Raw genomic sequence first — 26,964 nt, 5'->3', positions numbered from 1 at the left:
GAGAGAGAGAGAGAGAGAGAGAGAGAGAGAGAGAGAGAGAGAGAGAGAGAGAGAGAGATATTCATAAGGACTATCCAGAGGGTGCTAATAAAATGGACCTCTTTTTGTAGTGGCCCTCTACGTAGGATAAGTGATTCTTCGTCCTGTCTGGCATTTGCATCCATCGGGCGGTGTTGGTCTTGGTGCAACAGACACAATGTGAATCTCTGTTACTCGCTGTAACAATGTGTTTTTACGGGTAATGCCGGGTTTGTTGGATCGCTCGTGTCACGGTCGGTCTCGGAAATCGAACCCAGGCCCCGGCTGCGTGTGCGGGACAACGAAGAGCGAAGAGGAAAGAGAAATAAGGAAAAGAGGGTCCCCAAAAAAGGCTTTACATGTAGATTCTTGAGGAGGTTCTTGAAGATTAGATAATGCGAACAGTACATTTTCTTAAAGCGTCTGTGAAAAAACTGAATTGGAAGTGTTGTTACCAACAACCGCGCATAAACCTGGTTCAATGGAAAGGTTATGTTCAGTTACCCCATTGTTTCTGCTAGCTGTTAAGCAAGCATTGCTTTACTGTGTGGCCACCAAACTAACTTTCGTACTTTTGCGCGTTAGTTTCTGCTTATGACATGGGTCTAGAATAATGTTCTTTTGGTTAGTTTTTCCTATCAACATCAAGGTTCAAGTCCTGTCTGTGGCATAACTCGTTAGATGTAATGTCCACCGACGAACCACGGCTGAGAGATGTTACGTCGATGAATATTTACAGTTAAAAATTTTCCTCGGTCTATTTTCCTGATCCAGGAGAGGGAAAACGCTTGGAGAACGCTTTTATTTAGAGTAGCAACATTTGCTCACATCTCACATATTAGCTCCCAAGCCGACTGGTTGGCCGATAAGATTTGAACTAATTTTCTGTATCTATTTATCTATTTATTTGCACTTTTAGAATCTATCTCTACCGTCGAACATCGATCCGGGTACGTCGGATGACAGTGGACGGGCGTCGGAGCGACTGACAGCATCGTCCGCGGCCCAGCGGGACCCGGATAGTTCACGTGATCGCCTCAGTGATGCGAGCAGTCGCTGCAGCTCCGGCAAAGGATATATCTGTGATAGCGAGGGAGACGACGATAAGGTATGTGTTTTTTTTTTTTTGAAATGATTTAATGATAGTGTTGTGTTTCATTGTAGCATTGTAACTAATATCAAATGAGACGAACGGGGAAATCAGTGGTTGGTCCGCCGCCGCCCATGAAGAGGCGAATCGTTGGGACAATCATATAGCGTAGCACCTTGGTCGTGGCGTGGGAACCTCTTTTTCGAAGCAACAGCAACGCTGTTCTATTAGTATGTGCTATTCTACTAGTCTGAGCACGCTAGCGTAAAATTTGTAGTCAATCAGTAATCTCATGAAAAAAAGGCAAATTGTGTCCTGTCGTTTTCAGTTGGTTGACAATTACATGTGATTATGGGATGGTAGCCTTTGCGCACGAGAGCAGGTCCGTAGATTTTAACGATGGAGGCTCTAGTTCAAGCGAATGCAATGAACTACATTAGGGGACGGGCATGATATGCCGTAGCCTATGCTAGAGCGTACACATGATTCTGATTGTAAGTGCACCATGCGTATGATCTTTATGATCTATTTAATCTCATTTCTCAACGACGAACTGACTTGCTTATGCCAAACGCTGGCTTTTTACGCTAAAAGAACACACTGGAGACAACACATCCTCACATCCACAGGCGGATATTCGCGGATGAATCATGTGCACATTGACACCTGAAGAGCAGTGCCTTGTGTATGGATTAGTGAACGTGTTAATTGTTAACACCCAAGCAAAATTACCCAGTTTTGATACTGAAGACAGGGGTGCGTATCATTGTTCTTCGAAATGTTATTATCGAAGCCTCTATGTTTAAGTACGTACCAGGCGGCGAAAATACAACTTGTGTACAGAAAGCCACCTAGAATGGAAAAGTTTGAGTAGAACCACGGTTTATGCACTATATGCGAGTTATGTTCAGAACGTTTTAGTGTTCTTTTCTGCTGTGGAAGTTATTAAACAAAAGTTACAGGTATGGGTGACTCAATATTGATAATAACTATGTTTCAACCACGTAATGTGGGAAATCATAAATGCAGATAGCTCGGAAGTTATGATCTGTACTGTAACATCGTTGGTAGATTGATCTGTGAGCGAAGGGATATTTCACGGCTGGTAGCGATGAAAGTATAGAAGTTGAAGTTATTTCGTTTCTTTCGCTTTCATCCTTAGACAGTAGATCTCGGTTTACTCAATGTGTATGTTTTATTTTGACTGTACACATATTGAATCAGTTGACGAGTGACCTACCCCAGTAGCTTGATCGTTCTCTTCTTCTCTTTTCCCATTTCAGGTATGTAATTGTTTGTAATCGTTATAGTAGCTTGCTGCTGATGTGTAATAGCAGAAGGAAGGTGTGCCAAATTCTGCTACGAGTGTGTCAACCGAGTAGCAGTGTGGCAGTGTGTCATGTTCGACGGTCTCACGACAACGTGATGCACCATTCGGACATGCTTTGGAACACGCGCTTGGCGGCAGCCTCTAGCAGAACGAAGCCATCGGACAGCAAAACATCGCCACAACGCGCATCTCGTCGGGCAAATGTCATTGCTACTAAAGAGAGTGGAACTACTCTAAAGAAGGACGGTGGATCAATCGGCGGATAGTTGCCACCAGCGGTGACACCAGCCTAGTTAAACGGCAATTAGCGGCCAATATAGAGCAACGGCCACCTCGCTCGATGTGTTGTTATACACCCTGTTGTTTTGCGGAGCATCATTTTTTTTACATGTAATTGATTCTGACAGCCATCGGCTTGCAATTATTGTCGCGATGGCGCAACCTGTTGTTATCGCTAATCGCTTTTTTAGATGCTTTTGCGTTTGCGTATAAGCGTTGTGTATAAGCAGTAAGGAAATGGCTTGACATAGGTAAAGGACAGCGCAACCTCATTGTAACAGAGACACCTAGTACGCTTAATGTACTTATTTATTCCCCAAAACCTCTTAGCTTGATCAGCGTGCGATGGTACCAATTTCGTGACTGTGGCGCAAGCTGTTCGGTGTTGTTCGTTGTTAATTCTTCATTTTTCCAGATTTTTCAGATTTTTCCGATTTTTATCATTTCACATACATACATACATACAAGTAGGTTTTTTTCCCGCCGGCCGATGACGCCGAAACCATAGTTCAACTGCCCCCATTGGCCGTTTATGTGTGAAATTAATCAAAACATTATGCATCGACGGTGCGGACGCTGTGGACGCTGGTCGGACGATACCCCACCCTTCTGCTCTCTGTCTCTCTCTTTTCTCTCTCCCTCTTTTTCTGTCTGTTTATCTCTGTCTCTCGATCACCCGGGGGGGCTAGACATGGGAAACCGGGGTGCATTAATATGCACATATAAACTAAATGCCCGTAAAGATTAAGCAAACCAAGCGCACAACGAAAGACGGCGCATCATCATCTTCTTTATTATCATCATAATCATCATCATCATCATAATCGGCGTCGTTGTCGCATCCCCTTCCCTCATTCCCTTGTGGTGAACAAATTGACTACGAAACAGCTTCGACGCTCGCTGTTTCTGTTTTTTAACTGATTCGTCATGATTCTATTATTAAACACCGCGCCTTCAACGTCGCCCGTGTCACATCTTCATCCCTTACAAATGGGGCTAACTGTGGTGAACTGGGGATTTTAGTTGTGTAGTAGTGTGCCGGGATGCTGACGACCGACCGACCGACCGGTACGCGCTAGAGAAACCCCAGGCATTATCTCTCTCTTTCACACACACACACACACAAACACACACTCACACAAACATACATACACGGAAGAGGATACGACAACAGGGGTTTGGGCCACAGGTTGGGGAATTGTGGGGTGCTGCTGCGCTGCGAAGGATGAAATTTTGAGGCATAAGATTCGCGTGAACCTCACGCCCGGTCTCGGTGTGACCATCGCGTCGTCGTCGTTAATACCTCAATAATCCCCTTGCTCCAACATCGTGGAACCGCTGAGGGACCCACCGCGCCCCAGGGGACATTTTATATGTTTATTATTGCTGTGTCGCCGTGTAGAGGTATGTCCTCTGCGCTGGCGGGCGCAGGCGACGGACGAGAGACGGGTAAGTTATTTAAACTTTACGATGCAATTAACCCCCCTCCCCCTCCCCCGATGGAGGTTGAGGGGGGCGGGGGGGGCTGTTACCTCTTCGGACCAGATATTCCGTGCGCGAGAAAGTTGGTTATGTTTTGGAAATCGATCATAAATCATATCGCGCCCGAGGGCGGCTTAGGTGGACGCGGGATCTGGTGGTGTTTAATATGGGGATAATGTGTTGTTGCGGATACCAACCCACCATTTAGCGTGTGTTCACAGCCCAATCCAACATATTCCCGGTGCCGGCTGTTTAGGAGGTCCGAAAAGAGTGTGTAACCACTCCGAGTGACAGAGCCCGACGGCGGGCTAACACTTGTCGTTGTTACGCAGCTGGCCGAGACCGTCGTGATAACAACAATAGGGGAGCAGCCCCTAAGAGCAGAGTAACTCTTCCGGAGTGTTTGGTGATTTGGGGATTTGGTTGGAAGTTCACAGTAGTTTCCGAAGCTTATTTGTTATGCGAATCGCGCTAGGATTAGGATGGGCTTAGGTTTTGAGAATATGCCACCAACGAACCCAAAACTAGTTTCGGGTTTCACGGGCAGTGAGAAGAGAGAAAGAGAGAGAGAACGAATAAGAACCGGCAAGTTGGAGGGAGAGCGCGGGATTTGAAGAACAGAGCGTTATTTCTTTTGAACCGCTCCGCCTCCGCTGTACACATTCCGATACCGAAGATTGTAGGAAAAGGGACCGAAAAGGTTTCGGAGGAAAGAAAATGTGTGAACCAAACGCAGGTGCCCGCTAGCCTGGGGGGGGGAACACCGCACACTATACGCGGCTGCGGCCTATTTTCACAGTTCGCCCATCTGGAAGCAATAAACGCGCGCAAGTCTCTGCTGCGCGCAATCCCAAATCAAGCGTGGCAAGTACGTCCGCTTACAGAAGCCGCCGCCGCCGTCACAGTCCTCATCGGGCTCGAGAATATTCCCAGACGTCCCAGCGAGACATGATGTCTCCTGTCCTCTCGCTGTGTCGTCCAGTCGTCTGGCCCTAAAAATGTGGTTACCCACTTTTCCAATTCCGAGAGAAAAGGTTCTGGGAAAGTTTGCGGCCACCAAAGCGGCCGCCGCCGCAGCCGTCGGCAGCCCTCCGGGAGGAGCTCAATTTGTTGCGGTCACGCAGTATTGTAATTCTTATGACTCCTGACAGCCTTCCACACACGCCTTCTCGCGTGCCATCTTACAGGGTGGCGCGAGAATTTAAGAAAGACCAACACGCTTGCGGACCTCCTCGACGTGGGTGTGCAGAAGTCGCGTGAACTTTCCCTCTGTGTGTCGCGTTACAGGGTAAAGGTTTTCTGAAAAGGGAAACAGTAGCAGTAGCAGCAGTCAGAAAGGCGCATCAGTTCCGCTGAAGTCTGGTCTGGTCTAGTTACCTTTTCGCGGGGGATCATTCGGATCATATTTCCGACTACGGGTGCTGCGTTGCTGCGTTGGTGGGCGGTCGATCGTTTACTAGTCGGCATAGTGCTGTGCCCCGACTTCCCGTGGGAAGTTCTCCGTGACACTAGATAATTGCGTAACGACGGTCGTGTCACGGAACGGTATGGTGGCCCGAGTGCACGATATGGCAACGACAACGCGTCAAGCTGTTCGTGTGATCTTGATCTTTCTTCTTTCCCATCTGCCGGTGAACCTAAAAGCGAGTCGGTAATGAAATTGACGAAAGTGCCCGAAACACGAACAACAACAAGCGAGATGATCATATACGTCGCCGGTCCGTTTTGACAGATCAAAACAACAAATAAAGAGATAAACACGGCACAGGCGGCACTCACATGACACGTCTTGTTTCTGTTCCCTGGTTTTCTGTTTATTTTATGCAGTTTAGGTCCAGTTTTTGACCCATTTTCTGTAACATATGTTTGTGAAAATGTGTGTAACCATAGTGAAAGTGGTAGATGTCGCTTAACATATTTTTTTATTTAAAATGTGAACTTTATTAGTCATAAATGCTTGATTACATAAGAGTACAGAAATATTTCACATTGGGATTGCAGCTATTTAATAAGTCTAAGGTTTCAGAATGATTGAAATGGAAAAAGGTTCGATTTAAATCCATTTTTAATTATCCTGTTCAATGCCACGTGGCATTAAGTCATTTTATCCTACTTATCTAACTAACAACTAATAACTAACAACATCTTAACGCTTAACATATGAACGCTACACTTTGTCAATATTTCTCCATTCGCCAAACAAACAAACTCTTTTTTCTTATAATAGTATAGTTTATAGTTGGCAACAAAACCAACCCTGATGCACTCCCGCCAGGACTGCTTAGTGGCCATCTTCTGAAAGACTTGCGTTGCTCAGCGCTCGCGACGTCACGACGGCTGACCGGATGCGCCTGTTGGGCTGGCGTTTCCGCCCCTGTCGCTTCCGCTGCTGCTGCATCTCCTGTTGTTGTGACAACTGCTTCCGTTCCGTCGGTCCAGCCACTAGCATAGATTTCTTTTTGCCAAACCACGGCGCAAACGCCTTCCAACAAAGCGGGAAATGAAACGGGGTGATAAAACATGAAACACAACATAAAACTCCCCACGCACGAAAACAAACAAACAGACAGAGTTAGTCGCGCAATCGAGATCCGTGTTGTCGGGGATGCACTAATCGTGCATCATAGCGGCATAGCTCTCTATCATCATGCTATGAGAAAGCTGCCTTGCGAGTGTGTGCCGTGCTAGCCTGTGTTAAGTAAAAGGCTTTCCGTTTTTTTGTGGAGTTAAAAAAAATTCGGGATTCGGGATTTCCGGTCATCAGTATTTGAGGGGGTGGTACCATTAGAAAAATGTTGGACTGTGGTGTAAAAACATGTCGGACCCCATTCCAACAGTTTGTCAAAAAGGTTTTAACTCGGTTTCCAAGCAAAAAGGTTTACAGTCAGAGGGACCGCTAGGAAACGAAAGCTAAATGCCATTGCAAATAGAAACTCTCGCCAAACATCACGAAACGAGCGGATGGCTCGATAGGTTTCCCAACCGATTTAATTTATTAATTCGCATATTTGCATAGCACCGAACCATGCGAGTGTGTGCGTGCTCAAATTGAGCAATAAAAGGGCACATTAGGCGCAATAGGGTCGACGGCTTCCTTCGTGAACGCTGAAAAAAGCGCTCGCCAAAGTTCATGGTCCTTTGTTTGCACTAAAGCCGGTTGCCTACCGGGCACCGTTGCACCTTTCGTACAACGCTGTCCGGACGATATCTCAGGTCATTGCTCTGCTCATTAAAACCTACCTACAGAGGGCCGAGCATCAACGGCCATCGCTATCAGCTATTGAACTGTTTTAATGAAACACACCGAATGGGCCGCGCTGTATTGGTTACGTTCTTAAGGCCTTTTTTTTGTTGGCTAACGGAAGCAACCATCGACCAGGTAGCGCTCGTACTGTTTGCAAGGTGTGCGACGGTGCTCGAATGTACTCACTTTAGTTTGCACTATTTATGCGCGACCGACCATGCGGCCTTTGTGTGGTGTGTACGTTGTACGGTGATGGTTTTTTATGGTGTGTTCTGACACGGCGCTTTTTGGGTGTGTATGCGTATGTATGCGAGCCCACCAAATGCCAGGAGAGTGGCCAAAAATAGAGAGAGAGAAAGTAAACGAACGAGCTCTGGGAGAGAGGAATTTCAGTAAGTATTTAGCTGCTTTTGTCCTTTTTGCGAGAGAGAGAGAGCTTTTGGTACTTTTTAGTTAAGAAGGCCAGTTTGAAGGCCTTATTAGCGAGCCGCACCGGCCAGTGTGGCCAGTTTTTTTTCTCTACTGACTCCTGTGTGGTGCTGTGTTGATACTCTGCGGTGTGTGCGCTCTCGCTCCGAACTCGCACACATGCGTATCTTTCGCATCAACAAAAACAACACTCGCGTGAGTGAAGAGCACAGAAATTTTGGAGAGCGTGAGCGCCGTTCACTTTTCCTCTCCCTGTCTTTCTCTCACTCTCACTATCTGTTTTCTCCTTCTCTCCTTTTCTCGCTCTCTCCCCTCCCTGGCCGTTTGCGTGTGGGGTGCTCTCTCCGCCGGAGGGCAAAACTTGCGCTCGGCACCGCAGCACCAGTGCGCGATGCCGTGCCGTGCGTCGCGTTTATTGTGAGTTCAGTCTTTGCGCGGTGTGGACGAATGTGCGTCGCCGCGTGTGCCGTTCGTTCACTTCTTCCCTTCCTGTGCGGTCGTCTTACACACCGTCGCGGCTTTCAAGATGTCGTTCGCTAAACGCGCCGTGTCCTCAGGTCCCAATTAATTCGCTGCCGTGTGTACACCGTCCGCCTGTGTGTATGTCCTCTTTTTTCCCCCTGTCTCTCTGTCCGGTTCGCGCGCAGCCCCGAGGAGACCGGTCTCGTGTTGTGAGTGTGTTTGTGTGCTTTTTGTACGTGTGGCGCAGAGTGTATCCTTTGTATTCTTGGATGCCCTGCAATTCGTTTTCAGTTGGCCAGAGTCTCAGGAGGTTGCGCTCGTGATCATGAGCGTTTATTCGTCTCTTGTTATTTGATTGTAAGAGCGTAGTGTGTCTCTCCCACTGTGTTTGTGTGGTAGTTCTGTTTTTGCTTTGCGTTTGTTGCGCGATGTGGCCGACTGGCCACACACAGAATGGACGCCGGCGACGACGGAAATAGCATGTAGACGGAAAAATAAATAGGTGACACGCAAGATGGGCAAGTGAGAGAGAGAGAGAGAGCGCCAATTGAAGAGTAACGTGCTACGGAAAGCAGAGAAACATTTTTAATTAGGAGAGCCGAATCCGATCGCAACCGGCTTCTTATTCTCCCGGGGACAGCCGGGAGCGTATTTTTCACTCAAAACTGCGCGTTTGTGTGGGGAGAGTGTGAACGTATGCATTGCCCAGTGGGAAAGCGTCGCTGTGTGCGTGCTTTCGTGCTCACTGCTGATGCAAGTGCATACGACGGGATTGCAATAAAAAAAAACGGCGAAAAAGTAGCATTGCTCCGGTTGTTGTTTTTTTTTCCTGTTCCTGTTCGGGACACAGAACCCTGCACCCTAGTTGTATGGTTTTTTTTAGTTGGAGCATGTTAAACATACCTCCGTTTGTTCTCCGTCTGCGCTGTACACCGGTTTCATCGGTTTCTGAGTAAAAGACGTCAGACGTCAGCAAGGCTGACAAAAGAGACGAATGTTACGCCACTATAGCTTTTGGCTTTGGCCTCTACAATACAAAAGAAAAAAAAGGCCGACAATTGTATCCATTTGGCTGCTGCTAAACCATTCAGTTGGTTTTCTTAGTAAAGTTCAGGGTGGTCTCATTAAGTATCCATCACACAAGCAACGTATCTGCATGGCCATGGCTGTCGGCGGAAGCACAGAGCTACTGTAACTAAATGACAGTGCATGTAGCTCTTAGTGAGGTTGTGTTGTTTTCCTTTTCCATCCTTACCTACTGTTTATAATAGGTTCAGTTGGCCCGACTGTATTGTAGTTGTCTCCGATAAAGTACATCTCGACGCTCCCGCCAGTTTTCAATACGTTGGTTATATCTCTTCGGCACACGGCGCATACTCATGCAGCTCGTTTTGTTTACTAAATTCCTGCTCGTTTGACGTTCGCAAATCTGCTTCGCCCAGGCGATGAGAGAAGGGGTGCGATTTTTCTAGCAAACACACGTCTCGACAAAGTAAGTGCTCGACTCGTGCTCGACTTGCGCTCAAATTGCCGTTCCGCGCAGTCACACCTCAGCCACATCTCTTCTATCGATGCTGGCCCGGGGCTAAAAATAAGCTTCCGACGACGTGCGGACTCTAGCTGTTGTGGGTTCTCCAGAGATCACTGAACAGATGTGCGATTAGTTTGTGTTGTATTTTGTTTCGGTTTTGTTTTCATTTTGTTGTAGCGATTGTAAGCAATCAAGACAAAAAATAAACAAACAGTATAGGAGGCAACAGTGTAACAATGTTTGTAAGCTGTTGCGCTGAAACACAAAACCCCTTTCAAAACAGGGGGAAAGGAGCGTGTCCTCTGCAGGCAGGGAGAGCACTTTGTTCGAGCAAAGTGCTAGCCGCTAGACGCTAAGCGCTAGCCGGCGGCTAGAGTCGTGGTATAAAAATAGTATTTTAATAGCACGAAAGACGAACACAAGAATGAAAAGCGGTGCCATGTGTTCTCTCTCTACATCTCTCTCTCATGCTCTCACAACCTCTGTACAATAGTGAAACGTGTGTCAATTCGCGTTGTATCGCCCGTTAATGGTGCATTGAGCCGCCACGAGGGCGTGCTAATGAGTGGCGTGTCGTTCGAGCCGCTGGGCCAACACCGTGTTGTTGTTGTCGCTGCTGGCCAGTGCCGATGGACGCCGAAAGGAAGTGGTGCTCTAGAATGACAGCCGGCATCAACGGCATCGTTGTGTGAAGCAGCTCTTGAAGCTGTCAGTGTTCTTCCAACAATCAACCCAACAACCGCAAGCTGCGCAGCTACAATCAAAGAACAACTTCAATTAGAGAGGATAGCGTTTCGAAGCAAGCAAGCAAGCGGGGGCTACTGTACGATATCTCGAAGGAGGAACGAGAAGCGATGAGCAGAGGAACATCCTAGGCGTATTGTTTGTGTTTTTAACCACAACCGCTACAACGCAGAGCAGAGCTCCTCACGACAATCGTCGCTCTGGCTTGGAGGACGTGAAGAGGCGCGTGAATATAGCGCGGATTAATTCGCAAAGCAAACACAAATACGCAACCGGGGAAAGGAATCCCGGCCCGTAGCGCCTCAGTGACCGCCTTCGCTGGCTTTCCCGGATCTTACTCGTTCCGGCACGTGGCACGTGTAGTGCGTGCGTGCGTGATTTTGCGATCGTCAAGGTACCGATCAAGGCAACAAAATAGCGATCATAGTACGGCTCGAGCCACCGAGTAACAGCACTCCGTCGGCGGGAGCGGCGGCGGGTCCTCCTCAGAGCCCGAAAAAGCTGGGCTCGGTTGGCGGTGGAGCTGGGAGCAGCGGCGAACCGTCCGCGTGCGGCAGTGGAGGAGGCGGAGGAAAAAGTGGAAGCCCGTCGGACGGCGGTGACGGCGGCGGAGGCAGCGACGGCGGCTCGTCGGCGGACGCTTCCACTGTTCCTAGCGCTGACGACGGCCCGATGGCCGTCGGGGCGATGGGCGGCAGCTCCGCGGGGAGCAGCGCGCTCGGTACCAGCCCCGCAACTACCGCAGCAGCAGCAGTTATCGTCTCCCCGGCTCCCGGGGCGATCGTTGCATCAGTCGGTGTAGCGGCAGCAGCAGCAGCCGCGACCAGCCCAATCGTTGCCAGCGGCAGTCCAGTGTTTGGGACGATTAACAGCAGCACACCAGGTGCGGGAGTCAGTGGTGGTGGTGGAACAGTAAGCGAAGAAGGAACGCCTACGCAACAGGTCAGTAGTGTAACCAGGTGGGGATACTCAAAGCCGCGGTAATCGTCGTTCAGCAAGGATCACACTCGATCAAGGGAAAGCGGCTCAGGCAAAACACGATCAGGACCTCGTTGTCGCTTGCGTTTCTTCACTTAACGAGCAATGTGCATGTTTCGAACAGCGCGCAGTATCGGGCAGTAGCGAGCAGTGTTCTCGTGCTGCTTGTGCCGCGAAACGTGGCATTATTATACAGGGTGTTTCATTTACGATGCACTTTTTCATTTGGCAATTAAAAAACGGCTGACTATTTCGCAATGGTTGAAAAATTGTTTGAAAGGTGCATTCCTTCCATTTATGTCCAACATATAATTCTGGTTGCAGAAAATTGGGAAATATGAAAAATTCATTTCCAAAGTCGTAGGTCGTCAAATCATTCGTCAAAAGCACATTTCATTGAAGATCATTTCCACCTCTGAGGCTATGTTAATAAGCAGTATTGTGTATTATGTAGTGCGAACATACCAGCAGCTATTGACAACTTTAAGACCCAAATTCAAGCTGCTATTGACGAAATAGGACCAGATACAATCGAAAATGTAGTCAAAAATAGGTCAACCGATGGAATCAAAAATAATAATAAAAAATGGGTGGGATGGGTCAAAAATAGGCATCGTTAATGGAACACCCTGTACCTTATGCTGCTGGGCAAAAAAGGCGACAATAATCGAAGAAATTGAAACGCATTTGTACTGGAAGGGGAAACGTAATTTGTGATGTGCATTTCCTTCCTTATCAGACCGTTTCATTAGTTACAGCAAAATAGTTTGAACTTATTAGCTTGCAGGCAGAGTTCAATAACAACCCAGCCCCCCTCCACACTGTACCACAATTGCAAATTGGTTTTCTAAAATATTAAACAAACACTTGTTTTTGCCGTTCGATTGGGGGGGTTGACATATTTTAGCCGCGACCACTTGTGGACCATAGAACGGGGCGAATCGTCGCCATACGTGGCGTGTGATCATCGAGTCCAATCCGTCCAGTAGAAACCGTGGGAGATCGGTGTTGGCATCCTAACCAGAACGAAGAACCCGATTAAGCCGTTTCCAATATCCGGGATATTAATTTTGGTATTTTGATCGAAATCGAAACAGAAACGTTAATATTACGTTTATAATGTAAATTTTTACCGCGTGTTTATTTGCTATCTGGAATCGTTATGCTTAATCTATTGAGTATCTGTATCCGTGTAGTATTTATTGATTGAGTTGATGTGTATCTGTGTGATACACCAAATCTTAACACACAAGAGCATGGTGAGAAACTGTGGGAGAGAGCTTACAATCAACAGCGCAAGCGCGCGCGCGCGCGCCCGCCCGCCCGCAGATGGTAATGTGAGAAGAAATCCGATGATTTATTTGTAAATAAATCGTTCCACGCTCGTTCGTCCTCGCCACAGCAGTAGCAGCGTTTATGGCGGTGGTGGAGAGTCGTTTGAGTAAGTAGGTAGGGTTAGAGAGTGAGCAAAAGCAAGAAGGAAGCGCGGCCAGAGGCCAGAGAGAAGAAACCACAAAGTGACCGAGTGAGCCATAAAAAAGAGGCAAACGAAAAGTCGTAAACTCAGCACACACTCGTGTGGCTCACCCTGAGTTGAGTGTGTATACATTGATTGTGGTTCTCCAACAGGGAAATGTTGGCGGTCGGTGTTCGCTAATGATAAACATAAATAAAAACTGGAAACTGTCAAAAATTGTTGTGGTTAAGGAGCGGGTTTTTGATGGGAGCTAATTTGCAACCAAGGTTTGGGGGGGGTGTTGAGGGGGCAGGCGGGGTCGGTAGTAGTAAATTTTTCTGCTGTGTGTGGGCAGCTCTAAACTCCCAGCATAATTGTGTGGTGCTGGTGGGTGCGCTATCCGGTGAACTTTTAGTTCGTCGAAAATTGCGAACGGTGTGCCCAAAATATGCGATCGGCGTAAACTGACTTGGATTGTCTTATTTTTGGTCTTCTGTGCTTCGAGGAGGTAGGGAGGGGGGGTCTTCGTTCGACATGGAAGCGCTTGAACACAGATTTTGCAAACGAAAATGATTTTCCGCGAAATGATGGTTTTCTGGTTTGTGGATGGTGAATGTGTCGTAAAATGTGCTTGACACTTCCAGGTGGTCTGAAAATGTCTGGTGGTCTCTTCCAGGAACGACGTGTTTTAGGTACCGGTTTTGATTTACTTGCACACAATCGCGTATATGTATACGTTTATTTGTTTGACTCTTCCTCTGAGTGTGTGTTTATTTGTACGGTTTTAGGATCCGATCCGATAATCCACTCCGGGGCACCGACCGACCGTAGCCCCTCACCACCACACTCTGTTCCGGTATTTAGTTTTATTTATGTTGCTTCTCAGGCGCATTAGGAGAAGGAGGACATTATTGTGCTGTCCATAGCGCGGGCGCCCGATGCTCGTCGCCTTTCCGCTTTTTTTTGTTACGCCTTGTCTTCGCAAGACACACTCTCATTTAAGTTTACTCTCGAGGCTCGCGCTGCATCGCCTCACCACAAGGTGTGCGTTACGCAATACGCGCGCGCCACCCTAACTTTGCTGTTGAGTTTTCTTCTTTTTCCCCCGGTCGCACTTCGGAAGGGCGACGAAAAAGATGATCAAGGAAATACGCTCTATTAGCAGTAGTGCAGCGCGTGCCGCCGTTGCTCCGTGACCATTTGTTAAAAGTGCAACCATATGATAATAGCGGTTGGAAAGAAAACGTATTGTGGGCAATGAAGACAACAACACCGCAAACCGCGCACGGTCTGCAGTAAGGGGGAAACACATTCACATCATCATCTACGAAAGAACACCAGCAAACAGCAGCAAAAGGAGCGAGGGGTGCAGACTTTCTGGAAGGCGAGCAAATTTGTTGTTTGTTTGACTTGGTACGACGTGAGGATACGGGTACGTACAGGGTGGAACCGTCTCGAATGAGAGTCTATCAGGATCTATTATGGTGCCCATGCTGGCTTACACGATAAAATCAAACATCTCTCTCTTTCTGTCGCTGTACCGGAAGCTGTTCCGCCGCGTTCAATTGTTAAGTGGAACCTCGCTCCTGTGTTCTGTGAATGTCACACACAGGAGGCCCTTCTTTGTGCAGCGGTCCGCGGAAACGAGGACAACTTCTCATTGTGTGAAAGGCACCTTCGTCTTGCCTCATTTGATGTACACAGTAGTTACTAGCAAAAAATTAATAGATATGGCATTTTAGAATTTAATTTTGCATGTGTAAATGATTTAATCGTAACCGAGAGAGGTTTTGTTACAAATTGAGATGGCGTTAGTTTTGATCTTTCAACGAATTTCTGGCCGGACGACAAACGCCTTTCGCTGCTTGAAATTGATTTAATATTTTTTCAAATAACACATCGCTCAATAAGTCCCAGGAATAACTATGAAATGTATGAAATGAAAACTATGAAAAACTATGAAATAAATGAAATAACTATGTTATGTTTCGAATTACATCCAATTTTGACACATCTTATCTGAAGGTTGATATTGCAAACCTTGGTATATAAATGGTATTATTAGCGTCATCTCTACGCTAGTCCCGGGACTTATTGAATGATGTGTTACTATTTGTTGCTTTCAATCGGTGATCATTCATCACGCAGATGATGAATTTGTACGGTACGTGTCACGGGCATCACCCTGTTTGTCCCATAATCTTCCAAGCTGTCCCAATTATATATCTGTACCACTTGTTAATTGGCTGATTATTTCTTGGTTTTACCGTGGGGAAAAGATTTATCCCTTATCCATCGTTGGCCGCAAAATTTATTATTCGAATGAAAACTTTATTAGAAGAGATGTGTGGAATACTGCGTCTAGGCTCGGCAGCATCGCGGGTGCTTGGTTGAGGAATAATTTGACCGAGCTTGTACCTGAGCTTCTTCTACCGTGCTTATATATATCTCTCTCTCTCACACTCTGTCACCCGCTTTCTTCGCTCTTTTTCCCACATCGCAGATGCGCGCCTATAAGTGGTGATGTCAATTGACTCAATTATGCTGTGAGGCCCGGGCGCCAGGCATAAAATGTTCCCTCCTATGCTCCTCCCGGTGGGTTGCGCAGTTTATGCTGTGTGTGTGCGTACCGTGTACATGGTCCCGGGGGGAGGAATTATGGGGGTGGGGGGTCAATGTTTGAGTGATTGATTGATTGATTGGTCGATTGAGATTGACTGTGCAATAATTGTTCATTTCTCTTGATTATGTAGAGTCGCCGCGGCTTGAGGGTGCCGATGGTGGGAAGGTGGGGGGCCACGGCTGCGGCGGCAGTGGGGGTGCGTACACCTAAACTAATTGCTATTCGGCGGTCAACGGTTGTTAACGGCCCCCCGTGCGGCGTACATTATTTTTCCGTTTATTGATTTCCTTCTTTTTCCAACAACAACAAAATCTGCATTACCACCGAGGACAGGAGTCTACCTTTTTAGAGAGGGTCCTGTTGAAAGAGATCTACCCTGTTGGCAAACAAAGTTTCACCACCCGATGCCCTCCTGTGAGTTTTTCCTGTTCCAAAACTCAAATTACCGCATCGTGGTTAATTATTTTTGGAGTAGACAAAATCGGCGATGAACTGAAACACGTTCAAGTAAAACAGCTAAATTAACTGAGCATTTAAAATGGTCGAACTTGTCACCAACAGCGAGTGACATGAGTAGCAACATAAAGCCGCATAACGCAAATTATTATTTATTCTTCAAAATCGACGTCGTCACCTTCATAATAATCTGTACTCTGTGCAGTAGTACGGCTATGTTAACAAAACAAGAATTGTGTCTCCACAAACGCACAGCTCCAACAGTAGTATGTATGGGGCTGACGATTTGGTGTCCGGTATTCCTCGTACAGCACCCAACGGCTGAGGCTCGTTAATCGCAGACAACTGTTTCCCGTCGGAACGGGGGCCGATGAACATGATGGCGGCATCAATTACCACCAACAAACACAGCCGACCACGAGTCCATCCGACCGGTCCGACCGATCGACCGACCAGGTGAAAAGATGTATAATTATGCAAAGTGATACTATCAATTTAAATATTTATCCGTCATTTGACGCGCTTACCCTTTCGTGGTATCTCCCATAGGGGAGAAGGCCCCGAGGTGCGTTATAGATGGCAGGCAGGAAAAAAAAAAGTGTAACGCCGCGCGCACATGCATGACGCGAAAGCTGTCCGCGTATACCGTAACGTGCGAGTGTGTGAAACCGTTACATCACGTTTATTGTCGCTCTCTTTCTTATGTTGCGTGGTGCGGGGTAGGCCGAGGAGCTCTCTCAGAAGTATCTCTGACGATCATTCTCTGTGAAGCCGTTCTGGCAGAGGGGATGATCCCCGAAAACGGAGTAGGAGTATGTCGACTTGGCATATGTGGTTCAGAGGCAGAGGATGCGAACGAAAAAAAAGAGGAACATAAACAGTGCATTTTAATATGTTTATGAAAATTCATAATTCATCACGCAGCAAGAGAGAGAGAGAGAGATCAGTAGAGTTCACCCAGCAAGCTTTTTATAACCAATTTCGGTGAGCCTCTGAGGCCTCTTTAGCTTTGATTCCTTTCCATAAACTCTGTAACGCGCTCTCTAGTTTGCACTTTTTCGGAGTAGAGGGTTCGTTTTGTTGACAACGAAAACCCAGGTATTCCTAAACCACGTCAACTCACATTGAAGGGACTTTGGACGGAATTGAAGTTGAATTGAAGAATACTTGATGCGGGGCGGTATCGAAATCTATTTAGAAGAGTAAAGTAGTATTAGAAAAGTTTGCCTGTGAAATCTAAGGTTGGTTCCGGGTGTTTTTGGTGGGACTTTCGTTTATTTTTGTTTCCTGTTCGATCATTCAACATTTACCTGGATCCTCACCCTACATATAAGCGAACAGCATCGATTGGTGTGTTATGATACCTACCATAACTTCGCGCGCCCGATTGCTGCTGCTGTGCGCATTTATCGTACGCCGCCTTATACTAGCAATTTGTTACGCGAAGGTCTGTGGCGCATTAAACAGAGAGGGTCTTTAGTTCGATGCCGCCACCGCTGCCGATTAGCAGCTAGTAAAACTGCTCAGCACCAGCAGCTTGAGATCCGACAGACTGTTTGTGGTCTCTCGTAGGTGCGCGGTGTTCACCACGAGGAAGCAGTATGCGTAGGCGGGTGAAAGGCGTAAATGCCAGCCGCCGGAATTTCCTCCAACTCCAACGCGTAAATTGAACGGCGGTTGAACACTCTCATGAGTCATTAATATGGTACACCCCGCGCCAGTTGGTAGTCTTGGCTTTGGGGAAGGGGGGGGGTCTTGGGCCGGGTCGTGCCTATATATAGGTTTGGAAGGAGCGGCTCCTGACGTCTGGGGTGTGTGGGAGTGACATTGTGTACCGAGCAGTAAATGAGCTCCGTTCGTAATTCAATTACTAGCAAGCAGAGGAGCAGCAGCAGCACCCGACCGACCACCGAATGAAGTTGTTGAAGCTGGCTTAATCGCACGATTAACACCTAATAAATATCTGCAGAGTCGGGAGGACGACGACAGCCGGCATGTAAGCCCCAGAAGAGCACGCACCCACCCACAAGAGGGGGCCAAATGCGCAACCCATAACTCGAAGCCTCTCCCTCTCTAGCTCTTTCTCTCTTGGTTGCTTTCTTTCACTGTGTCGGCGACTGTTGGTAGTACCTCTCTGAGTGCACACCGATGGTCGAGAAGTGTGTCGATCTTGTCTTGCGCGCGGTTCTCTGGATGACTGTTGGGAAGAGGAAAGAGAAAAGAAAAGAAGGACAAAGAAGAGGAGGGTTCTTGGGGTCCATCACAAGGTCCTTTATGCTTGCGGCTTGAATAGGTCTCTCAAAACAGAATCAGATCAGATCAGTTTGTTGACGCGCATGTTTTTGTGTGTAACAATTGTTTGTATGATGTCAGAGTATTTTTTGGGACAAAATGGCCCAAAATAGAGCATCATCTCCGGTGTATCATTGAATATTTGGAGGAGCGCTGAATGACGTTCGGGGCGTCCAAAAATTGCAACAACCGATCGAAATATCGCCCAAAGGAGGATGTAGAGAGCGAGGTAGAGAGGACACCATCCATCGGGGAACGACGACCAGTCACTTGAGATAACTACAGAGAGAGAAACAGAGAGGGGGGAGACAGAGGAGATGGTGGCCGGTGGGTGGTTTAGTAACTCCCGTGACCGTAGCGACCGCCGCCATACGGAAAGAAGATTGTAGATTGAGTTATTTGTGGTGCACAACCGAGAAAGAGATCCTAAAGCGATCCCCGATGCCGCCAGTTGTGTTACCATCAAGTCAGGTGTATCTCGGACCGCGAGAGAGAGAGAGAGAGAGCGTGCGAGATCTCGAAGAAAAACCGAACGAGGAAAACGGAAAAAATTGAAAAGAGAGAGAGAGAGCGAGGATTGAACCACCTCCACCCAACCAGACGGTGTGGGTGAAGGGGTTGGGGTGCGAGCGGTATGGTAGTGGCGGTGGTTCTGCACACTACTCCCGAGGGTAGAATTTCATTAAAATATATTTAATGGATGTTTAATTAAGGGTGCTGATTCCGTTGCTGCTCCCCCCAACCACACACATACACACACACACATTCACCCAGCCAACCCCCCCCGGATAGCATAACTGCGGTGTGGTGACGACGACTGCGTGTTGTCGGTTGCCGGTCGCCTTGGCATGCTGTCGCCGTCGCCAATATCCCTGGCCGCAGGAACCTTTCTGGTGAGGTTAACGTTCTCGGACCTCCGGAAATGGGTGTGGGGATGGGTGGGGGTGGACGGTTATGCGGGAGGGAATTGTAAATGTTTTCGAATTATTCAAGCGTCAACGATTTTTATTACCGACAAACTGCTGCTTGTTAACCTAACCCCCCTTACTTTACGCGACGCGACGTCCTTTTTTTGCGCGCTCTGCCTGTCTGTCCGTTTTATTGTCTCTCACTCACTCTCCCTCTCGCTGTTTATTCGCTCTCTCGCTCTCCTTCGTTCGTTCCTCGGTTTCTCTGCCGGTCTTTCGCGCTACGTTTTGTACGCCTCTTTCATTTACTTTTTTGCTGGTTGCAATTTTCGCATTTGTTTTCTCCGCTCGCTTAGCGCCCATTCTTCTGAGCGCTTCGTTCGCTCTCGTGCGCATTCGCTTTTTGTTTCTGCTTCGCTCTTCGTTCTTTTCGAGTTTTTCTTCGAGGTTTTCACTCTTTCTGTTTGTTGCACACCGTTTTTTTTTTGTTTTACTCTTGTCCTTTTTGGGGTGGATTCTCGTGAATTTATGGCTGCCTCCTCTTGCTTCGTGTCGCGGTCGTTCTCTTTCTCACTCGTTCTGTTTCAACAATCTTTGATTCTCCTTCAGCAACCTGCTTTGCGCGTGCTACCTTTCCATTTCCTTTCTCGCGTTTGTTTGTTTCCTTTTCTGTTTTAGTGCACCACTTCTTCGTTTTGTTTGTTTTCATATGCGTTTTGCGTGCGCGTTTCGTTCTTCGTTGTTGGTTTTTGCTCTTGTTTTGTGTCTTTGAAGTCTCACCTCGTTTCGCCGTGTGTGTATGTGGTTGTGTCTACGGAGCGTCAACTTACTCTATGGGCCCACCTCTCTCTAAAAAGGCATGCCGTCCCAACCGAATGCGGCACGAACTGCTTCGCAAAAACGCTTCCTGGCGTGTGTTATTACACAAGGTGTGGTTTGTTACGTTCGATTTTTGCGTTTAAAACCACCTTTTGTCCTCTGACCTCCTGCTTCTATCGCCAAATGTGTGTCAGTCGCGCGACGGCAACGGATTCTTCGTTACGGCTTCACTAATCGTTCTCGAATCCGATCTCAGAACGAAGGTCTCTTATCCCCCTAAGCCTGAGACTTTTGCCACCATTTTTAGATTCTCGTTTTATAGGGGTCGCTTCAGGCCAACAAGTGATGATGGGAAAGGCCTTAAAAAGGATGCATCCAATTCGAACTGGTTGTGTTGGGTCAGCCGGGATAGCGATAAGTTTGGTGGCGTTGACTTTTGATGCTGTGATTGTAAAAAAAAAATCTCCATCCTATCTTCGAGTCGGCTTCTTTTGGCGAGAGATGTCACCATCCCATGATAGGGCTGCCGCCGCGTAAACGCGCAAGGCTTTTTTATGAGGGCGGTTAAACCGGCGTTAAGCTACTCACTCGAAACGGGCTTGGTAATTGTACACAGTTTGGCCAATGATTGGCCATTATCGTCGTCATCAACGACCGGTCATCATCGTTCGCCCGGAGTGCATTCCGCGGTTTCGCGCCTTGCAGGATGCGAGTGGTGGGAGGGGGCCAGAGCGGGGGGGAGAGGTACCTTCTTAATGCACCCGCTGCGCTGCGCTGCCGAAGGAAGCCGGTTTGGTCTCGTTCATTAGTGTCTCGTATCATCGTCACGGGGAACGACTTTTACTAATGGATAATTATCGCGCAGCACGACGCAGGAGAGAGGGAACGGTGGTGGTGGCGGCGGGTGCATTACTAGAGTGCATACAAACACACAAACACACCCACGGTGGTGGCGGTGATGGTTTATGCAAATTGTGCATCGTCGCGCAATTGAACAAATGACATTTGGCTGCTTGCGCATACACGATTAGTGGCAATTCGATGGCGCATTCCTTTTTTTATCGCCTCCTGGTTTTTATGATGGTGGCCAGAGGCGGATTTGCAACCGCAATCTAATGTCCACGTACGAAACGTGAGTGTCATAAAGTTGTTATCGTTGCGCCGTGACCTTTAATTAAATTTCAAGCGGTCTGTGGCATACGATAACCTCTGGCCGATCGATACGCCGAAGGATCTATTGGTCATATTTTATACCTTTTATATTGGCAGAGACCAACCGGGCGGGGTTTTTATGTTTCTAGCGCTAACCCCGGCCCGGCGTATTCAATCAATGGTAATTGGCAGTGTGAACTTCTCGGACGAACGTCGGGGGTATCGTCGTTTGAATTTGCGCCGTATATTAAATGTTTTAACGGGCAAATCCGTAAAGGCGTAAATTACTCACATGTCACATTATTTGCAGAAGGGCAGGGGTTATACCAGGCTGTTTAATATACACATCAATACCCAACGAGATTGCTTCAGCGAGATTTCAAATTACGCAATCCATCCCCCAAGAATTCCATTCCCGGGCCTGCAAATCTCGCGCTTTCTACGCATGATTTTTTGTAGCTCCGAAAACAGAAGGAAGTCGCTAGTGGGGGGACCCCCAAATCTAGTGAATGCCTGAGGATGATCCAACAATTCACATTTCAATTCGTGTATTTTTGCCACCATCAAAAACGCTTTCTTGTGACAAAAAATACTGTGACACGTCGTCTGATGGCTGCTAAATGGCTCGTAAACAAACATCGAAATTGACAGATCGAAATAAAATTTCACATACGGGGTTCATATGAAGAGTGTACCCACCAACGTTACAGGCGTGTTACGGACACGAACTCAAATTCAACCGAATTTATGTTCTCCTTCTCACTGTCTCTCTCACTCGCACACGGTCGGTCGCACATTCACTTTATGATGATCGAACGAAAGTAAAGTAATGGAGAGTAATTTCTTGGATATGCTCCAAGCTCCTCCGGGATTAACGGACCGACCCGATGGCCCATAACTCACATCCGTTGTGTTTATTTATGTTAAATGCCAACCATGCTCGGTGCGATTTCACCACCATGTTATCTCTCGCACATGGGGATCCCCGGTAGATATCAAGCAGCTTGTCATCACCAATCACCACGCCCGCCGCCCACCCCCACCAATCCTGACTGTCTGTCTGCACAGGAAAAGAAGTATTTTTTCTTCGAAACCGGAACGGCAGTACAAAAATAACTAGAGAAAGTGCTCCACGAGTGCGCGCGCGAAATAGATGCGTGAAAATAGCCGCAGCAGTAACCGAGAACAACGGAACGACGACGGAAGGCCAAGTCGGCTCACGCTGATTCGTCTGCGCCGAGAGCGGCCCTCTAGAGGGAGGTGATCCTAGCCTGGGGGTGCCGTGCCTGTTGAAGAACAGTATTAAAAATGGTGGACATAAATTTGGTACTGCAAGCCGCCAGCTCTCGCGAATGGAGCGCAGCAGGGTGCACTCTCTGCTAGCTTCAGACGCGCCCGGTAATCGTGCGTGATCAATCCTGGCCCGGTCTGGCCTGGCCTGGCGGGGGCTACTTTTGCCATTGCCGCCGCTTCTTTGTGTTCCTGGTGGGGTAGATCCTGCCTGGTGGTTCGATTCAGGTCCTCAGCCTGCCACACTACGCTGTCTACCACCTCCACCACCAAGCGGTCTACTTACGAAAGTGAGACAACAGAAGAGGCTGATGGTGCGCGCACTGTCTGAGAATTATTGAGAGTAAACACGCAGCCAGCCACACGCAAAAATGAGGTCACACTTACGGGCGACGCACCCTACTTCTGCTACACGCAAGGCTCTCTCTCTCTCTCGACAGATATACGTGTGTGTGTGTGTGTAGGTGGAGGAGCGAGACTACGACTTATGCACGACTCTAGTTCCCGGCCCCGATCACTGGGCCAGACCTTTGTGGAAGACTTCCAGAGACTCCAGACTTCCAACGCAACTCGATCGATCGCATACCCATATCCGGTGAAAACACTTCTGGAACTACCGATCTGTCCCACGGAGATTATTCCCCAGCATCGTTGGACTCGATCGAGAATCCTCAGATTCCGTGCCCCCTATGAGTGGTCGCCTTAATAGCCGCACTCTCCACAGCCTGCTCAGCGTAATTCCCGATGCTAAACCGCCGAGCGATTACCGGAATTGCGAATTCCCTTATCTTCCCGGCTTGGCGCCGTTTTTGTGGCCTTTGCAAGGTCGTGTAGCTATCGCCAAGTACGAAAGACCTCCGTCACTATCGGAAACGAGCCGGCTTTTGCTACAGCAGCTCCTTCTCCTCCAGCTCTGCTCCATTCTTCAGCTCTCTTTATCACCAGTCAAAGTTTCCACATTTGTGGTCGGGACGCTTTACTACACGCTCTCTCTCTCTCTCTCTCGTCGCTCGTCCGTGTCTTCGATGCAGGTCGGATCTCATAACTCTACATCATCGCTAGGTGTCGTCCGTGTCCCGTTTTACTTGTGCCCAGCAGTACACCAAGGAGGTATTCGCACACCGCCCCCTGCTCTTGGTGGAACTCGATCAAGATCCAAGAACCATGAGCGAGCATCAGTCTACGCTGCTGTTGGGGACTCTCCACTCTTCTTGCCCCGAAGAAGAGGGAGAACGCCGCACCGATTATCTCTCTGTCGGTGTGGTGTCGGCAGCAACCAACCTTCATAGCGCCGCAGCAGCGCCATTCGCATCACGCTCTCATTATCATTATTGAGTCAGCAGGCGCGCAGGCGAGCGAAGCGGCACTGGTGAACGGCGGATGACCGTAATTTATGAGCCTTCCGACTCGCGGCGGCGGAAGTCGTCGAATAATGGTGATGGTGAGGGCCCCGGGCGCGCCCAACCTGGGCCGTTAGCGCCTCCTCAACGCAACTCAACACCGGCCACGTACACCCGACGGGGCGAACACCGAAATGGAAATCTTTATTAGTTATAATCATACACCCCTTTTAATCGTAAGTGTACATAATTACGATTTACGTTCATTGTTTAAATAGAATGTTAATTCGATGCCTCACCGGACGGACGAGATTCTCCAACTAAGTTGAGGGGTTGGGAGAAATGTCTACTGCGCCGTGTAGGGGGTCTAGAGATTGGAACCCAACCAGTGACCATCGTGTGGTGGTGCTGGTTTCGCCGACTCCCCCCCTTATTCGTACGTCGGAGCTGTTTCCTTGGCTTACTTCTTGAACTACCTATATCCTTCTTGAGCTTTTAATATTTATGTAGGTCGCTGTGGATATCTTAACACAATTAATTCGCTTCTGCGCGCGCGTGTAGAGAGCTCCAGAACTTCCAGAGTTCCAGAACTACCGAAGCGTGTAATACTTGAAGACCAGACCAGACCGATCTCTGGCCGCGTATCCAACAAAGGACGCCTGTGCATCGAGACGGATCGACAGTGTAATGTGGTCGGGGTTACTACACTGGGCAGCTGGGAGCTTTCCAATTCCTGTGTTCCGTCCCGTCGCCCCCGGACGTCCTGGACATCATCCCGAGGACCCGGGTGAAGTGCTGATTGGAACTGTACACACATGGCTGGCTGGCGCGTCAGGGTTAATTGATTGACTCCATTGACTCTCTCCGTCTTGCTGCTCCGTGTCCAATGCCCAATCGGCGTTCCGCTTGCGGCGTGTGAGGTATGCCCATTCGTGTGCCATAAAGGTGTCACATTGGCGCTGGCCCGCCACGACTCGCGACTTTTCGAGGCGGGGCCCTCTTTATCTCTCGTCGGGGTCGGGGAGTTTCTATAATGGGGGTCATTACGACGGTTCCGCCTCCACCGTCGAAACCTCTCCGGTGTGAACGTAGAGCTACGACACCACTCCACAACTCATTGAGAATTCCGCTTTGGTCTGGGCACGAGCTCGGGTCTTGCTCGGACCATGCGGGTCTCTCCAAAGGTGTTCCTCGTCGTCTGCTGCCCTACCCCAGAGCCGGACCCGGGCATAACGACGTCGAGCTCGGCGGCTCTAATGGTGGCGTCACCTCTCTTATCGGCATTGGGCGTTTCATTTGAGGAAGAGCCAAATAGGTGTGCCACCCCGAGATGAACCCTCCATGTTGAGACCTTTCTCGCTCTCTCTCTCTCTCTCTCTCTCTCTCTCTCTCTCTCTCACACACACCCTCTGTGAGAGAAGGTGCGGACTGTGTGTGCTGCTTCTTCCTACCGAAGCAAATTGCGAACCGAAAGACGAGCCGTGTAAGTAGCCGTCTTACATCACTTCACCTCACAGAGGGGCGCGAAGAAGCCATCGTAGTGAGTGAGTGAGTGAGTACCCACCAGTGCGGGGTAAAATCTGGCCCGCCGCCAACAGGTATCACCTGTCAACTACTAAATACAGGTTGTAATCAAGCATTTAATCTCTGCCCGCCTCTCTACCGTTGACACGCAATTCACACGTCGTCGTCGTCGTCGCCTCTATATGGGAGAAGCCCTGCAGGCAACGCTCGGTGTGCTACAGTGGCAGCCGAATTCACGGCTACTTATCTGTCCGATCGGAGAGGAGCGCGCAACCTTTCAGGTGTTCCTTTCAACCGACTGCGTGTGGTGTGGGGTGTTTTGTTACCTCGCGGAGTTGGTTTGTTATTGATGGTTCGCTTGCGCTTGCTTGCTTGCGTAACCGCTGTTGGGCGGCAGGAGGTCTAGAGGTGGTCGTCGTCGTCGTCGTCGTGTATCAGTTTACGGTGTTACGGTGTGATCTCGGGCCGCTTATTGGACATGATGTCGTTTTATGGTCGGACGGTGTAAAGGTCATGTTTTCGATACCCTCACTTGCTGCTGCTCGCTCTCTTCGTTTGCTTTTGCCGCGTTGTTGTACGGCTTCAGGCGCTCCTAGCTCCTAGAGCACCACTTTGGGGTAGACTTGATGGCGAAGCGCACGCCATAACTCGGTTCTCCAACAGGTGAGAGAGAGAGAGAGAGAGAGAGAGAGAGAGAGAGAGAGAGAGAGAGAGAGAGAGAGAGAGAGAGAGAGAGAGAGCGAGTAAGCGAGTAAGCGAGTAAGCGAATACTTCTGCCTGTCCGCATAATCGTAGGACCTTGGAGGAAATGATGGAACTTTTGAGAAAGCTTGCCAGAGGTAGCCTGCTGGTAGACAGTTTGTAGTTGGACTCTGGGCGTTCGTTTCGGCGGTGGTTGAAGAAGGTCGTATTTATGAATGCGCTGCGTAGGAGCATCAATAGTAGCGCATATGTTAGGTAGGTAGGAAGGAAGTGTCCACTTTCTCCTATCGCTTAGGCTGGCTACTTAAAAAGAGACCCAAGAAAGTCTTGTTGGCAGAGAGAGTTACGTTGGGGGTCTGGATTTGCATGTAGTTGATGAGAAGAGAAGTCCAGTCTAGACATCTTCCCGATTCTAGTAGCCGGAACGTTGTTCCGGACTGATGAATTCTTGGTCTATGAGCGAGGTTGAACGTTTCTCCTATACGAGTGCGAAAATCATGCATGTAGCAAATCGCTCGCCCCATTAGTTCAAGATTTGAATCCATAACCGGATAATTCACCAATCCACAAGAGTGGCGGAATCGCCTCACCGATGATGATATATCAGAGTTTTTGGACTATCTACCACAATGTTCACAAGAACGGGCCAATCTTGTGGATTGCCACCTGACATTTAATTTTCATTCTCGTATTTTATAAAATCTGTTGTTTCATTGAAATAATTTAGCGCCTGGCGCTACTATTCCAGTTTTATTTGCGGTACTTTTACCGGGTTCTCTTCTCTGCCGTGTACGTTTATGCCATCCTCTCCCTAC

At 48.5% G+C, this 26,964-nt stretch overlaps 1 protein-coding gene across 1 annotated transcript in view; it reads left to right on the top strand.

The window, feature by feature from the left end:
• Window positions 1-26,964, top strand: part of LOC131213410 (mucin-19-like) — a 64,126-nt gene that overhangs the window by 4,505 nt on the left and 32,657 nt on the right. The window contains 3 exon segments of the mRNA XM_058207445.1: window positions 938-1,132; window positions 9,519-9,548; window positions 26,164-26,190. Coding sequence (XP_058063428.1) covers window positions 938-1,132; window positions 9,519-9,548; window positions 26,164-26,190 — 252 coding nt within the window.

The sequence above is a fragment of the Anopheles bellator genome, chromosome X, assembly GCF_943735745.2.
Source record: "Anopheles bellator chromosome X, idAnoBellAS_SP24_06.2, whole genome shotgun sequence".
NCBI classification, from domain to species: domain Eukaryota; kingdom Metazoa; phylum Arthropoda; class Insecta; order Diptera; family Culicidae; genus Anopheles; species Anopheles bellator.
This window is presented reverse-complemented; position numbering and strand designations above follow the sequence as displayed.